We start from the raw sequence: 17692 nt of genomic DNA, 5'->3' as shown, positions 1-17692 counted from the left end.
TTGATGTGGAATCTTATTAATATTACTTTGCTATCTCAAGTATACCTGACAATTCACTACTAAAAAATAGAAAGTAAGAAACATCTTTCACTTTGTTTTAAGGAACTACCCAAAACCAGAATGACTAGGAACACAAGTCCTAGAATAAAATTTCCATTCCAGCTCTGAAAATGTAATAGAACTGTTCCTAGTGGCAATAATTAAAGAGGCCACAAGAGGGAGATATAAGGGCAACGTCTTGCCACTGCATCTTTTTTTTTTTTTTTTGCATCATCCTATCGTATGCGATTTTTCTATGCATTTCCTCATCTTTCTCTCAACCAGAGGAAGATACACACCTAATAAGAGTGAGGAAACTAGGGTTCAAATTCCAGTCCTTCCCAGGGCTCACATTTATTTAATGAAGTCAATGATACTTAAATTGTGAAAATACGCAAATGAAAGGTTTATTAGTTTGACAAATACTGATCATCCACTAATGATTTCACCCTTTGCCTACTTCTCTTCCCTCCCTTCCCGTTTTTCTCCTTCCTCTTTCTTGCCCCTTAACTGTTCATAATAAGGAACTTAGGTATATTTACTCAATACCCCATGTGAAAAAAAAAGAAATAAGGAATATTTTAAATTCATTCTCAAAAAAGGTAAAACTCAAAAATTCGAAGTTGCGAACTACCTAAACATTCTAAAAGTACTAAATTACTTTTTTACTGATGCCATTTTTTATTTATTACTTTATGGAGAATCAGTGACTTGCAAAGAAAAAAATACCCAACTCCTGGTTTTAAGATGCAGGAGTCCACACAGTGCCAAAACTAAGAAATAATAGATCACAGACAATTTTAACAAATCAAAAAAAAAAGTAAGCCAACTTAATGTAAAATTGCCATAATTTATACATAAAACCGTAGGTAATAATTATATGACAGCATTTCCTATAGTTTACAAGGAGCTTCCAAACACAATACTCAACTTTGATACTATGGCTCCTTGAAAAAAAAAATAACAGGTACTGGCATTTCATTTTTAAATAAGAAACTGATTTGGGAGTTCCCATTGTGGTTCAGCGGTAACGAACCGACTAAGGACTCGGGTTCAGGTTCGATCCCAGGCCTCAGTTCAGTGGGTTAAGGATCTGGTGCTGCCGTGAGCTGTGGTGTAAGTCACAGATGTGGCTCAGCTCAGATCTGGCATTACTGTGGTTGTGGTGAGGCTGGCACCTGCAGCTCCAATTCGTACACTAGCCTGGGAACTTCCAAATGCCTTGGGGTGCGGCCATTTAAAAAAAAAAAAAAAAGTAAAAAAACTGACTCAAGAACTGTCCAAAGACTGGCTGATTATCCAGTAAGTACATTTTGCCCTCATAAGATCTAGTTTAATAGTATATATATTGACAAAAATGGTCAGACTTCTCCAATTAAAAAAAACTAACTTCTAGAATAAATTCCTTTTTTAAAATCACTGTTAGTTACTGTTTTCAAAAGTATATTATTTTTAGGAGTTCCCGTCGTGGCACAGTGGTTAACGAATCAACTAGGAACCATGAGGTTGCGGGTTGGATCCCTGCCCTTGCTCAGTGGGTTGAGGATCCGGCATTGCCATGAGCTGTGGTGTAGGTTGCAGACTCGGGTCGGATCCCGCGTGCTGTGACTCTGGTGTAGGCCGGTGGCTACAGCTCTGATTAGACCCCTAGCCTGGGAACCTCCATAGGCCGTGGATGCAGCCCTAGAAAAGGCAAAAAGACAAAAAAAAAAAAAAAAAAAAAAAAAAAAAAAAGATACTACTTTTAAAAACATTGAGTATTTAACTGCATATTCTTCGACCTGTATGGCTCCTGACCCTCTTCAATTTTGAGAACATATACATTCTCCTTTCTTTTTTTTTTATTTTTTGAAGTTGAACTATATCTTTATGTTATAAAAACCCAATATTGTATAAGAAGAGCATATAATAAATATTTGATAAAATGTCAACTTGAAAATATATTTAAACATTTAAAAATGTATCTTTAAAGGAAAACAAACAAAATAAAGACTATCAATCTGGGAGTCTCAATTCATTCTCCTTTCTTTAATTACATTACAGCATGCATCTTTGTGGGCAACAGTTGCTACACTCACCCACCAAGGCTTGACCACATGTTAAGGCTTATATATACATATACAAATATAAATGCTGTGGGTAGCAGCCCCCAATGGCTGCTGCCTGCTGGTATTCACCCTCTGCCTGATTCCCTGCTTCTGCAGTGTATCTTGGTTGGTTGTTGGGATGGAGACTGACGGTGTATCACTTTGGGATTAGGTTACAAAAGGTGATAAGGCTTGTCTCGAGCCCTCTCTCATCACTCACTCTTGAGGGAAGCCACATCGTAAGCAACCACATCATAAGCATTCCTACAGCGAAGCCCATGCTGAACTGATACCTCCAGCCAACAGCCTGTGAATGAACCCTCAAGTGGTGCCTCTAGCCCAGGTTGAAAGTCTGACTATAAACGCCATGAGAGACCCTGAAACAACTATCTAGTGAAGCAGCTCTGATTCCTGACCTTCGGAAACTGTGAGAAAATAAGTCTACGGTCTTAAGTTATTAAATTTTGAAGTAATTTGTTAGATGGCAATATATAACTCATGCAAATGCTTGAAGAGGTTGACAGTAATTAACAACTGTGGCCCAGCCTTTATAAGTTAAAGTAAAATAGCATCTGATTATTACAGCAGTCTGAATTCTTATATGCAACCTTTAAGCAACAGTGCCTTAAATAATTTGCCTATAAAATTCTTCCATGTTTCACACACATAGTATATAATAAAGCCTTCTGGGACCCATTCATTCCTTAAAAAAGTTAAAATTATACATAGTTACCTCCTCATACATGTTTTTACGAAACTCCAAGTCCTCAGTAAGACTCTGACAGCGATTCTCCAAATCCACTTTAAGTAAAGTTTCATCTGCTAACTGTTTTTTGGCAGCAGCTAAAGAGGCTTCCAACTAATAACATAAAGAAAAAGAATTAACGGAAATACTTCAGCAATCATTTAGCAATGAACTTAATAGATACCTATGGATTGAATCACATCAAGTATTATAGTTTCTATGTATCTGCCAATGTAGGAGAGTCCTTTATCCCAGAACCATGGGTTCCACTGCTGGTCCCACCCACAAGGTGCCACATCAAAACACCTCTCAAATTTGGTAAATGGCAAATGACCACTTTTCAAAACTCAAACCAACAATCTGAGCTACCACTTTCATTTGTTTCCTGTGTGAGGAGCACCATTATGACACCTTTTCTCTTCTTTCCTCACATTTTGGTACAATTATGAAATAGACTGTGAGAGCAAAAAACAGAATGAGCCTAACCACAACAGAGGAAGAAGAGCAGCAACAAGATCTTCATAATACAGACACAATGAGTAAGAGGTAAAGATGCTTTACATGTTAGCTCAAGACTACACGTGCTGGTACACCCCCCCCCAAAATAACTTAATAAATTTTTAAAAATAAAAAATATTTTAAAACTTTTTCAATCAATCTGGACAGACCGGACAATGAACCTGCCAAATATGGCTCAAAAACAGGGTTTACCTCACCTGGGCAATCTGATCCTTCAGATCCTCCAAATCACTCTCTAAACTTTTTTTATCACCAAGTGCAGTAGCCAGAGCTGCATCTTTCGAATTGAGAGCGGCTTCATATTCGCGAAGCTTGATCTGGGCTCCGTTAAGATCAGATTCTTTCTTCGCATAACTATAAGACATTTGAACAAGTGCAAGACATCAAATTTTACCCCTGACTTGAAGCCTTCTCCCTCCCTGCGTAGAGGGGAAACAAAAGAAGAGACAGTTTAAATAAAGACGGCCGTAACCCACTAAAATTACAGGAGCAGTTTGGGAGCACTGTATCTGGAGCTGCTGATGGATAATAACTTTCTATTTCAATGATCTCCCTTCCCCGATTAAGAATGACTCTAGGTCTAAGAAGTCCATAGGCCCAACGGACCAGAATCTTGTCCCTGAGGGAGAACACAAGTCCTCCTCATTCTATAAAGAGGCACCTACATGTTTCACTAAGAGAGGAAATTTCTTCCGTTTTTGAAGAAATGGAAATTTATTATTTTTAAATACAATGAATATTATAAAACAAGACACACAGGAGACATAAATCAAGATAAACGACGTGGGGGTTCCCTTGCAGTGCAGGGGGTTAAGGATCTGGCATTGTCACTGCAGCAGCATGGGTCGCTGCTCTGGCATGGGTTTGATCCCTGATTAGAGAACTTTCACATGCTGTGGGTGTGGCCAAAATTTTTTTTAAAAAATGATGAGAGTAAATAAATGGAAAATTAAAAAGTTACTATAAAAAGTAACGTTATGACTTAATGATATACAAAAACTCCCTTGACATTACCTGAGAATTAACTGACCCTAAGCTTGTAAGAAGTTTCCATTTCCTACGTAAGAGGTGGTTTTTAAATTTCCTTAACTACAAATAGGGGGCCTGCCTAGTACTTTGAAGAAAACTGAGTATTTTCAGTTTATACTATTAACTACTCAAAAAAGAAACTCAAACTAAGGTTTTACTTCTAAATATCCCTTTTTATTAAATGGAATTCTACATTATAAAATTAAGGTTCTTTAGGATATATTTTGTCAAATATATACTTTATACTTTAAAGATCATTTTAATATAAATAATTCTATTATCATTAACTAGTGATACCAGAAAAGCATTAATAATCACAATTCTCAATATCTGTCCTTAATTAAAACTGCTATTATAGAAGAGTTTTTCTACTACTGATGTTTGAGAGTAGGCTAACAGAGAAATCTTCAGTTAATAAAAATTTTTAAAAGTATTTTAGGAGTTCCCATCATGGCGCAGGGGTTAACGAATCCGACTAGGAACCATGAGGTTGTGGGTTCGATCCCTGGCCTTGCTCAGAGGGGTTAAGGATCCGGTGTTACCATGAGCTGTGGTGTAGGTCAAAGATGAAGCTCAGATCCTGCGTTGCTGTGGCTCTGGTGCAGGCCGGTACCTATAGTTCCGATTAGACCCCTAGCCTGGGAACCTCCATATGCCATGGGAGCAGTCCTAGAAAAGACAAAAAAAAAAAAAAAAAAAAAGGTATTTTAATATTATAATAAAATGAAGAAAAAAGCTATCCAAGGATAAGCAAATGTAGTTTAAAGGGAAGATTAAATAGTACTCATTTCATACTCATTTTTACGAAACAACTATATATACATACAAAATCTCAGCAGTCGCATTGTGAAAATTTTTTCAAGTTGTGTATTTTTAAAAACCACAAGATGGCAGCCTTTCACTGAAGACAGCTTAGTTTAGGAAGGGGTTTAAGAAAAAAATGCCTAGTTCATACAAGTGCTGAGTGTAAAAGCTAGGAACTCAATAGAAAAGCAATGTTTGTGGAGGAGCTATTCTTTTATCCCACTGTATAAATGACCAGAGCTGTCAGGGATAAATTACATAGTTTTAAAACAAAATCATATTTTACAGAGTATCACACAATATTTACAAAAGCTACTGACTCAAAATGGCTTACTTAGCAGTTACAAAAATTCAACTGCAATCTAATATTTAAGTCTCAGATCATAAAGTGGTGTTTCTCAATGTGGCACCTCAAGGCAGGAGAGTAAACCTATGCTTCTCAGAAACCAAAATGGCCCAAGAAAGATAATGAATTTTAAAACAAAATAAACAAAAACCCACCAATTCCACAGGCTACCGCATACTCTGTGTGTTTGATTTTATTGACATTACAGGTAATATGGCCTATGATTCCAAATTAAGATCGCTGTCACAAGTGAAAGATACTACACAACAGTCTTGCGTAGTATAGGAAATAAAAGAAACCAAAAATGAGGGATAGTGCATCTAAATGACTAGAATACAGTAATGTCGTCAACAAAAAATCAAGACCAGGTGAGACAAGGAGAGGATGACCAGGATTTGCTATTAACATGAAGAAGGTACCTTGAGCACCCAGTGGTACCAGCTGAAATTTGATGTCAAGTTCTGAGTCACTTATAGCACTGTTACTCTGTAAAAATATAAACTGTTGCATTATAAATTTCTTTCTTTAAGCTGTGACTTTGCACATGATGGAATAAAATAGGCAGATGTAAATCAGAAGCTGGAAATGTGCTTAAAATTACACATAAGAGCTGACCTCTTCTATGCCCTGACTCAAGAGATGAGAACCAATTTCTACCTCTGTACCTTACACACACTTATATTACACTTACCACGCTGATCCTATTCGTGGATGTACTTAGCTACCTCAAGGGACTGAGACCTCTTTGAGGGCAACGGTAATGACTCACTCATTAGTCCTACAACCTTCTTCACAGACAGCCTAGAGCAACGAATGCTTTGGTAATTGTTAAGGGAAACATCCTCACATGCTGCTTTTTTCATGCTACGTAAAGTATCATGTCTTTTCCTACAAGGCAAAAAAATAACTGACATTTCTATAATCTCTAAAATTCACATTCCTAGATGTCCTCCCTACGACCCTGCCAATTTATGAAGCTAGATGGACCACAAAAAAAAAAAAAAAAAAGTTTAAGCTTACACTCAGGTCTCCATCTGCTAAGCAGTCACCAATTAGTTTTATATGCCATGAGCACAATAACAAGGATAACAGGGGCCATGCAGCAAGTTAACATCTTGAACATCTATAACTCTTATCATAGTTGTCTTCTGGCTTTTTAGGGCCGCACCTGCAGCATACGGAGGTTCCCAGTCTAGGGGTCTAATCGGAGCTGTAGCCGCTGGCCTATGCCAGAGCCACAGCAACGCCAGATCCAAGCCATGTCTGTGACCAATACCACAGCTCATGGCAATGCTGGATCTTTAACCCACTGAGTGAGGCCAGGGATCGAACCTGAAACCTCATGGTTCCTAGTCAGAGTCATTTCCGCTGCGCCACGACGGGAACTCCAGTTTTCTAATTGTATTATTATTTTTAATTCATTAAAAATGATGCAGGAAGTCTTGAGCTAATTACCAGCACATGGCAAAAGTGCAGAAACCTGCAAAACGGACATCATAAAACATACACACATGATTTAGCTGCAGCCATCACCTAAGCACAGAATAACATCTTTAGACAGGAATCCAAACTTACCAAAAACTCGCTTAAGGGGATGGTTGGGATTTTTCTTTGACTATATTTTCTTTTTTTATATATATAATTTTTTAATGACTCAAATGAATTTATCATATCTGTAGTTGTATAATGATCATCACAGTCCAATTTCACATGATTTCCATCCCACAACCCAAGCACATCCCCCCACCCCCCAAACTGTCTCCTCCCGAGACCATTAGTTTTTCAATGACTTTGACTCTATTTTCTAATCAGATTTGTTCAGTTACAGACCTGCCTATACTTACCTCCAGATAAGAAACGGCTGTCACGTTTTCATTTAAATTCAACATGCTATTAATCTAAAGCTACAAATACACACACTGCTAAATATGTCAGAAAACATACTCATTTACTGTAGGTGTTTACAGAACTTTTTTTTTTTTTGTCTTTTTGCCATTTCTTGGGCTGCTCCTGTGGCATATGGAGGTTCCCAGGCTGTGTCTACAACCTACACCACAGCTCACGGCAACGCCGGATCCTCAACCCACTGAGCAAGGCCAGGGATCGAACCCAAAACCTCATGGTTCCTAGTCAGACTTATTAACCACTGTGCCATGATGGGAACTCGGGAAGAACTACAACTTTAAAACGAAGAAAGTTTTATAAAAATATAGTTGACACTCTATTATGATTCAGAACTCCTTCCCTTAAACAAAATTAGCTTTCATTTCAAGCAAGCTTGAATTTCACTCATAGCAAGCAACCAGGTCTGGTCAAAAGTCTGACCCTTAAAAAATAATCAACTGGAAAGGATACATTTACCTTCCTATTAACATTCGCTAGCAGTGAGTCAAGACGAACAGACATAGCGTCAATGATACAGAGCAGATGTACTTCCCCAACAGAACCTCATACCATTAATAACCCGGGACCTGTCCCCATCATCTCCTGAGGCCTGCAAGACGAACCTAAATGCAACTCCTTACTTGCTACTCTCTGAACCACCCCTGACCACCTCCAAATATTAGCAAGACCACTGTTCTTTTGTTGTTGTTTTTGCCTTTTAGGGCCGCACTTGTGACGTGTGGAAATTCCTGGGCTGGGGGTCGAAGTGAAACTGTAGCTGCCGGCCTACACCACAGCCACAGCAATGCAGGATCCAAGCTGCATTTGCAACCTACACCACAGCTCACAACAATGCTGGATCCTTAATCCACCCATGAGCGAGGCCAGGGATCAAACTCGCATCCTTATGGATACTAGTCGGGTTCATTACGGCTGAGCCACGATGGAAAACTCCTGAACTCGACTTGTCTTAAGATCATCATTTCAACCCTGGCTTCTGTACTGAATTACTTGACTCTGGAACTCAGTGTCCGCTTGCTTGGTCTGTGCACTACCCCTTCTGCTTTGAGGACTCAGGTTTCCCAATTCCCTCAGTATCTTTCATTTGTCTAGGTGTACCCCACAGCACACTAGTCCCACCAATAAGGAAGTGGAGACTGAAAACGCAATCATGGACTTCCCGTCGTGGTGCAGTGGAAACAAATCCAACTAAGAACCATGAGGTTGCAGGTTTGATCCCTGGCCTCACTCAGTCGGTTAAGGATCTGGCGTTGCTATGAGCTGTGGTCTAGGTCCCAGACGCAGCTCGGATCCTGAGTAGCTGTGGCGTAGGACGGCAGCTGTAGCTCTGATTTGACCTCTGGCCTGGGAACCTCCATATGCTGCAGGTGCAGCCCTAAAAAGAAAAATTAATCAATAAAAAATATAAATAAAAAAACTTTTAAAAAACCATAACACTGATAGACTTAAGAATATAGACTTTTAAGTTAAATCTCAGTAGGTTAAGGATCCGGCGTTGCTGTGAGCTGTGGTGTAGGTTGCAGACGAGGCTCAGATCCCAAGTTGCCGTGGCTGTGGGATTCGACCCCTAGCCTGGGAACCTCCATATGTCGAGGGAGCAGCCTGAGAAAAGGCAAAAAGACCAAAAAAAAAAAAAAAAAGTTATACGTTAAAAAAATAGAAACATTCATGTTTCTAAAGATAAAAAACAGAAATACAAGCACCTTGATTTTTTAAATCATTGCCTTCACATGTCATACAAAACAACAGATTATGAACATCAAAAAGGGCCCATTCTCAAGTTAGTTTTAAATTCCACTCATAGTGAAACAAGTCAGACAGAAAAAGACAAATATCATATGATATTATGTGGAATCTAAAGACACAAAATAATTTATTTACAAAACAGAAACAAACTCACAGATTTCAAAATCAATCTTTTGGTTACCGTAGGTAAAACCATTGAGGGAGGGAAGAACGGAAGGGTGGAAATAACATATACACACTTTTGTATAAAACAGATGATAATGAGAACCTACTACATAGCACAGAAATCTACTCCCTAGTTTGTAATAACCAATATGGGAAAAAGAATAGATAAATGTATGACTGATTAACTTTACTGTACCCCTAAAACTAATACAACATTGTAAATCAACTATACACCAATAAAATTAAATTAAAAAATAAGTAAACTCAGAGTTCCCGTCGTGGCGCAGTGGTTAACGAATCCAACTAGGAACCACGAGGTTGCAGGTTCGGTCCCGGGCCTTGCTCAGTGGGTTAAGGATCTGGCGTTACCATGAGCTGTGGTGTAGGTTGCAGACTCGGCTTGGATCCCACGTTGCTGTGGCTCTGGTGTAGGCCGGTGGCTACAGCTCCGATTGGACTCCTAGCCTGGGAAACTCCATATGCCTCGGGAGTGGCCTAAGAAATGGCAAAAAGACCAAAAAGTAAATAAGTAAGTAAATAAATTCCACTCATAATATTCCATAGAAAACTACGAGGCAGCTCTCTGGTTGCTTAAATAAGTTCTTAGCAATTTTAAGACGCTATTATAGGAGTTCCCGTCATGGCGCAGTGGTTAACGAATCCAACTAGGAACCATGAGGTTGCGGGTTCAGTCCCTGCCCTTGCTCAGTGGGTTAACGATCCGGCGTTGCCATGAGCTGTGGTGTAGGTTGCAGACGCGGCTCAGATCCTGCGTTGCTCTGGCTCTGGCGTAGGCTGGCAGCTACAGCTCCGATTAGACCCCTAGCCTGGGAAACTCCATATGCCAAGGGAGCGGCCCAAGAAATGGCAAAAAAAAAAAAAAAAAAAAAAAAAAAAAAGCTGTTATAAATTGTCAAGTTCATCTCATACGAGAGTAGATACTCAACAAATACCGATTGAGAATTTTTCCTAATTGATAATCTTCTGGATGGAAATGAGACTACAAAGGAAGATGAAAGACCAATAAAAACAATTTCATGCCAGTGATTTCTCTGCCTGTGTTCAGTTACCTTTCTTAACTCAGCACGCATCATTAACATTTAATTTCAGGGAGTTCCCACCATGGCTCAGCGGAAAAAAATCTGACCAGCATCCATTAGGATGCAGGTTAGATCCCTGGCCTTGCTCAGTGGTTAAGAATCCAGAGTTGCCATGAGCTGTGGTGTAGGTTGCAGACGCAGCTTGGATCCAGTGTTGCTGGCTGTGGTGTAGGCTAGCAGCTATAGCTCCAATTCAATTCCTAGCCTGGCAACCTCCATATACCATGGGTGCGGCCCTAAAAAAAAAAAAAAAAAAAAAAAAAAAAAGACAAAAAAAATTTTAATTTCAGGATTGTTCTTATTTAGAAAAACAAACAAGTTGCAGGGGATAAAAGGGACAAACCATTTAGTTTTTCACCTGTAATCAGATAAGAGGAACCATTCTTTAAAAATTATTTTGTGTCCACAAAATAAGGATTTTTAAATCCCTCATAATGGTTCTCACTCTACGTGGAGAGGGTGTCTAGTCAGACCCAGCTGTTGGAGCTCTGTCTTTATATACAGTAAGGTTCTTCTGAACAGCTGTCTGGTGGCAGCTGAACACCACTCAACACTAGTGCAGTTATTCAAGTGACTATCAAATAATCCAGCTTCTGAGGCTCTCTTCATACCCAGAGTTCAGTATCAACATGCTCTTTATTACCTAGCCGTGGTCCAGACTGTTAGTGGAAAAACAAACTTTATTTTGGGCTTATGGTAAAGGTTATTAATATGCCCAAACAAAAACCTTCTGTCCTGAAACTAAATAACCTATCTCACAATAACAGACTCGAAATGCGTATTAAATGTGTCTGCCCCAACATTCATTCATCAGCTTTAACACTGTCCTCAAAGTATCTTCCCTTCCAAAGGAAGAAGGGGTATGATCCATAATATTTGTACAGAAGGAAATTAATGAACTTCTCTACAATTAAGATAAATATCATTTAATACACAGAAAGTCTCCAGAAAGTCATGTAATCACAATTTCCATTAACAAGGGTCTCCTCTGACACAAGCAAAAAGACTAAGATGCTTTGCACAAACTCAAAAGCTGCAATGGGTCATTTCTGATGGTAATAAAAATTTTGCTACTCATTCACTAAACTGAATAGTCAACACATTAGCAACAACTCCATTAACTGAGGAGAAGCTTAACTGAAATCAGGTTAAAATTAGGAAAAATATTAAACAAAAAACAATGGACCATTTCTTTGAACAAAAATCCACTGATATAAATAGATACAAGAGTCAGGAGTAGGAGTTCCTGTTGTGGCACAGTGGAAACGAATCCAGCTAGGAACCATGAGGTTGCGGGTTCGGTCCCTGTCCTGGCTCAGTGGGTCAAGGATCCGGCGTTGCCATGAGCTGTGGTGTAGGTCGCAGATTCGGCTCGGATCTGGCGTTGCTGTGGCTCTGGTACTGGTGGCTACAGCTCTGAAGAGACCCCTAGCCTGGGAACCTCCATATGACACAGGCGTTGCTGTGGCTCTGGTACTGGTGGCTACAGCTCTGAAGAGACCCCTAGCCTGGGAACCTCCATATGACACAGGTGTGGCCTAGAAAGGACAAAAGACAAAAAAAAATTCAGGAGTAGATACATACGGTTTAAGTCCTAACAAAAAGTGACCTATTGGGGGAAAAAAAAAGGCAACTATCACAACTTTGTTATATATGCCAGGCAACTGATCTGGATACATAGAAACCAGCAATGAACAAAATAAACCAAGTCCCCGATCTTATGGAAGGTATATCCCAGTAGGGAGAGGCACACAATAAACAAATACATACAACAGGGGTAATCAGTACTTTGGAGAAAATAAACCAGAATAAGAAGTTACAGGGGAAGGGCAGGATGATCATTTCATACAGCGTCGTCAGAAAGAGACTCATTTTAGGCCTACAGCCATTTTTCACATTAGAAAACCAATTTTCAATTCCAGATTTTACCCAGCTGTACAATTACTAGTATCATTAGTTACTTCACTGCTCCTCTACCAATCTTATAGGAAAATAGTCTATAAAAGTGATTATCACTAAGTCAATAATTATTTTGAGGGAGCCTAGAGTGCTATGAAACGTGCTGATACAAGAGGAAGCAAAATCAGACACTAGACCGTCCACAAAGAGATTCCACTCTACAAGCGGAATCAGAAATTCCCTTATGGAGCAGGGAGTTAATAAGCATCCAACGTTGTCACTGCTGCGGCTCAGATCCCTGCTGTGGCAAGCTTTGATTCCTGGCCAAAGAACTTTGAGATGCTGTGGGTATGGCTGAAAGGGGAATCAATCAATCACATAAACGTGTCTTAACAAATTATACTTGTCGGCAACTCTCTTGATAACTTCTGAGAAAAAAGAAAAAAATACACAGTGCTGTAAGAGTCCATGATGTAACTTCTGGGTAAAAATGGCACATTAAGTGTGACTCCACTCTTACCCCCCTTCCAGACACCCAACTAAACAACAGAAGAACAAATTCACTAGGAAAAAAAGTGAAGAAGGAAAGGACAGAATTTTGGAAAGTGAAAGCAGACAGATGAGTGAAAACCAGCTCAGACAACCCAAGTGTGCAAAATCCTAAGCTAGACTCCAGGGCTATCTGAGAAGTAACCTAATTTATACTGCAGATACTGTTGATAGCAACAGTTACCCTGGTACTGCGACTGCATGAAAATCTATTTGAGACACAAAGCAGACCCTACTCCTTGCTCCTGGGCCAACGGCCCCCCATTCATCAAGATAAAAGGTGAAGAGTTCCTGTCGTGGCACAGTGGTTAACGAATCCGACTAGGAACCATGAGGTTGTGGGTTCAATCCCTGGCCTTGCTCAGTGGGTTAAGGATCTGGCATTGCCGTGAGCTGGGGTGTAGGTTGCAGACGCAGCTCGGATCCCGCGTTGCTGTGGCTCTGGCATAGGCCGGTGTCTTCAGCTCCATTTAGACCCCTAGCCTGGGAACCTCCATATGCTGCAGGAGCGGCCCCAGAAAAGGCAAAAAGACAGGAAAAAGAAAAGAAAAAAAAAGATAAAAGGTGAAAAGTTTACTCTCTAAGGAGTAAACAGAATCTCAGACCTGGCAGTCAGCTGGCACAGCCAAAAGCAGCATTACCATACTAAAAAGGCAGGAGAATTCCAGTGGAGTTTTACAGATGCTGATATTTCCTCTCAATCTTCACATTATACTGTGCAGCCAAAGCCCAAGAGAGAAGACTTGAAAAAACTGATACTTGGGTCTTCCTAATGAAATGGTTTACCTTTATGCCACTGAAGCTTTGTCATTAATCCCGTATTAATGGGTTAGTTTTTGTTTTTTACAGATTCCTTAGGCTTTTCTAAGAAATCATTTCATCTGCAAATGGAGATACAGGTGACCCTTGAACATTATGTGTTTGCACTACAAGGGTCCACTTAGATGTAGATTTTTTTCCATATTAAAAACTACAGAACTAAACAAACAAACAAACTACAGTACTACCTGATCCACAGCTGTTTGGATACAGAGGGCTGACTGTAAGTTATGCACAGATGTTTGACTGTGCTACCCTCAGTGCCCCAACCCTCATGCTGTTCAAGGGGCATATGCACTCATTTTACTACTTTTTTTCTGATCCTTTTCTTTTACTACTTCTTCTATATTTCTTTTTCTTACCTAATTACCCTGGCTAGAACCTCCAATACAAGGCTGTATGTAAGTGCTAAGACTGAGCAATCCTAATCCTGTCCTATTCCTGACCTTAGGAAGAAAGCAACCAGTCTTCACCATTAAGTATGATGTTGGCTATAGGTTTTTCAAAGATACCTTGACCAAGTTCAGAAGTTCCCTTTAATCCTTCATTTGAATATTTTATCATAAAAGAGTGGTATGTTTGTCAAATACAGTTTTTATCCTTCATTCTATTCATATAGCCTATTCAGTTCTATATATATATATATATTCTACTCAGTTGACTCTCATACTGAACCAACCTTGCATTCTTAGGATAAATGCCTCTTGATGAGGTTGCATAATCCTTTTGCAAGTTAGTGGGCTGGGTTTGCCAGTACTTTTACACCTATATTCATAAAGGATATCGGTCTGGAAAGTTTTTCTGTAACAGTGTTCCAAATCCATTCTCCAGTTTGCTGGGTATCATGAGCCAGCTGTTCGTAGAGCAACAGCAGCTCCCAAATAAGGTCAGTTCTACAGTGCTCTCTAGGTATTCTTCCTTGAAGGAGTTCAACCCAATGTGAGAGAAGTCCAGAAAAAGGAACATAGGCAAAAGCCCTATTAAGAGGGAGGATGGTAAATGAGACAATAAAAAAACTTCATGGCTGGAGAGCAGAAAGCAAGACCAAGTATGGTGCGAGCTGCAGCCTAAACATCAGGCAGGAGCCAGCTCATGCAGGGAAGAAATTTTATGGACAACGACCATTATGCCTGAGTTTGTCCAGGGCAATTTCCATTTATGCTAGCTGTCCCAGTATAATTATTAATAGGTTCCTCTTTCACATATAGAAAGAAGTATTCCTGTTTGGATGCTTAAATTACATGGTCACACTACTATTAGGTAATAATGAGGATTTTACTCTTATCCTATAAGCTACTTAAAGTGTTTTAAATAAAGGCAGTGGAGTTCCCGTCGTGGCGCAGTGGTTAACGAATCCGACTAGGAACCATGAGGTTGCGGGTTCGGTCCCTGCCCTTGCTCAGTGGGTTAACGATCCGGCGTTGCCGTGAGCTGTGGTGTAGGTTGCAGACGCGGCTCGGATCCCGTGTTGCTGTGGCTCTGGCGTAGGCCGGTGGCTACAGCTCCGATTCAACCCCTAGCCTGGGAACCTCCATATGCCGCGGGAGCGGCCCAAGAAATAGCAACAACAACAACAACAACAACAAAAAAAAAAAAAAAAAAAAAAAAAGGCAGTGAAGAGGTCACCTTTATTTATTTATTTATTTATTGGTCTTTTTAGGGCCACACCCAAGGCATATGGAAGTTCCCAGGCTAGGGGCTGAATCGGAGCTGTAGCTGCCAGCTACACCACAGCAACTCAGGATCTGAGCCACATCTGTGACCTACACAGCAGCTCACAGCAATGCCAGATCCTTAACCCACTAAGCAGGGCCAGGGATCGAACCCACAGCCTCATGCAAACTAGCCAGGTTCATTACCACTGAGTCACAACGGAAACTCCATGGTCACATTTTTTTTTAGCGCAGAATCTTAGAGGGGTAAGTGTTCTGATACCCTATCCACTGTTGCGTTAGATAAACATCAAGTAAGACTCTTTTTAAATTGACTTTTAAAAAGGTCTTCTTCCTTCCACATCAAACATTCTATGGGACCCAAACTTATGACCTTTATTCCTATTTCTTCCTTAATTATGCTCAGTGGCTTTGACCTTACCACACTTCACCAGCATTAAACACCCACAGTCAACAATAAGCTCCAAAGGGAGTTCCCGTCGTGGCGCAGTGGTTAACGAATCCGACTAGGAACCATGAGGTTGCGGGTTCGATCCCTGGTCTTACTCAGTGGGTTAAGGATCTGGCGTTGCCGTGACCTGTGGTGTAGGTCGCAGATGTGGCTCGGATCCCGCATTGCTGTGGCTCTGGCGTAGGCCAGTGGCTACAGCTCCAATTCCACCCCTAGCCTGGGAACCTCCATATGCTGCGGAAGCGGCTCAGGAAAAAGCAAAAAAAAAAGGCAAAAATACAATAAGCTCCTAAGAATCAAAATCAATGGATACTTCTTAGTTCTTACCAAACCTAGACTGTACTAGCATTCCTTTGTAAAGCTCCCTGTTTCAGGACTCATTCTTGTCCTACCTCCGGCTATCACAGGTCATCTTCATCATGCGTTTTCCATCTTCTGCCTGGTCCTCACGTGGAGATGTTTACCATGTCTTTGACTTTGCCCCTCATCTCTTTTCTTTCTTTACCCCCCAATACCAACCCACGCTCTAAAACTCTATCTTCAATCAGGTTTCTCTCCAGAACTCCAGTGAAGTACCCCAAATTGCCAGCTGACATATCCACCCAGAAATGCAACAAACAGCACTAACTCACAACTAACGCTGGGCAGGGTCCTCCGAATCTGCTCCTCTCTCAAGAACAACACTACCTCCCCAGGCACCCAAGCATGGGAGCTGTCACCCTAGACGCCATTCTCCCTCATCTCCCGCACTCAGTCTCTCTTAAATCAATCTTCTGCCCTTTCCCACTTCCCACCTCACCTCAGCTGTATCTTTACTCCCAAGTGTGCTTACTCAATGTTTTTAAAGGCCTCTAGTCTTCAGAAATTAACATAGTCCTTTTTCCTCCACATTAAAGCTAGATTGATCATGTCACTATTCTGCCTGAAATTCATTACCTAAAACCCAATCTCCCCCCACCACATATTTACATCCATATATATATGACCCTCGTTAGACAAACTATTTGCACTTCAGGACAACACCTTTCCTAACATTTTCCACGTATTACTTACCCCCAATTCACTGATTCACTGCCTCTCCAGTTCTCCTGGGATGTCTCCCAAAAATTTTACAAGGCTCCTACTATGGCTCATAGGTAGCCCCTTTCTCCATAGCACCATGTAGATACTGCTATCGGAGCACTTACTACACTGTATGAGTGCACTGCAGTCATAGGATCGCAGTACTGTAGCGTTTTCTGTCTTCCTTACTAGACTGTAAGCAGCTTGATAACAAGAACTAAGCCTCTCATCTCCCTATCCCCAGAATCTGGTTCAAGGCCTGGCTTGCCGTACTATAACAGGGAAGAACAAATCTTATTCCATATTGGATGTGTTTCTTTTAACTTTTGTACTCTATTTCTTTTGCTACAACTTAATCCCTAAAGTGATGTTACTTACAGCTTAAATTATCCATAATGGCTCAACTCCAGGAACCTTGCCTTCCATGCCTGGACCTTAAGCTGAAAACCTTTCCTTCGCTCACAGGACACAGTCACAGGTCCACCTGTGAATGGTTTCAGGAAAGAAGAAATTAACCTATTCCTTCCCAAGTCTGGCCTAACCCAGAAAATATGTGCAACAACTTAGGGACCATTTTACTTTACTCCTCTTTGTTCTATAAAAGAAACGAGCATCCATTGAATACCTGCACAGCAGCGGCATAGGAACTTCCATATGCTCCGGATACAGCCCAAAAAGAAGAAAAGAAATTAGCCTCCAAACCCTGGCAAGATGGAAGATGGTTCTTTGGGACACTAATCCACCATCTCGGAGA

General features: G+C 40.5%; 1 protein-coding gene and 1 long non-coding RNA gene across 2 annotated transcripts in view; one reads left to right on the top strand and one right to left on the bottom strand.

Annotated features, from left to right (window-relative positions):
* Nucleotides 1-17692, bottom strand: part of LMNB1 (lamin B1) — a 54984-nt gene that overhangs the window by 25992 nt on the left and 11300 nt on the right. The window contains exons 2-3 of the mRNA XM_003123882.5: nt 3588-3744; nt 2860-2985 (exon numbers count right to left, since the gene is read on the bottom strand). Coding sequence (XP_003123930.2) covers nt 2860-2985; nt 3588-3744 — 283 coding nt within the window. The remainder of the gene's footprint in view (nt 1-2859; nt 2986-3587; nt 3745-17692) is intronic.
* On the top strand, nt 4235-5360 carry LOC110259464. Its single transcript, XR_002341881.1, has 2 exons — nt 4235-4849; nt 5122-5360. It is a non-coding gene; the product is annotated as an uncharacterized LOC110259464 (long non-coding RNA).

The sequence above is a fragment of the Sus scrofa genome, chromosome 2, assembly GCF_000003025.6.
Source record: "Sus scrofa isolate TJ Tabasco breed Duroc chromosome 2, Sscrofa11.1, whole genome shotgun sequence".
NCBI classification, from domain to species: domain Eukaryota; kingdom Metazoa; phylum Chordata; class Mammalia; order Artiodactyla; family Suidae; genus Sus; species Sus scrofa.
Note: the sequence above shows the minus strand (reverse complement) of the source record. Positions and strands in the feature narration are given on the sequence as shown.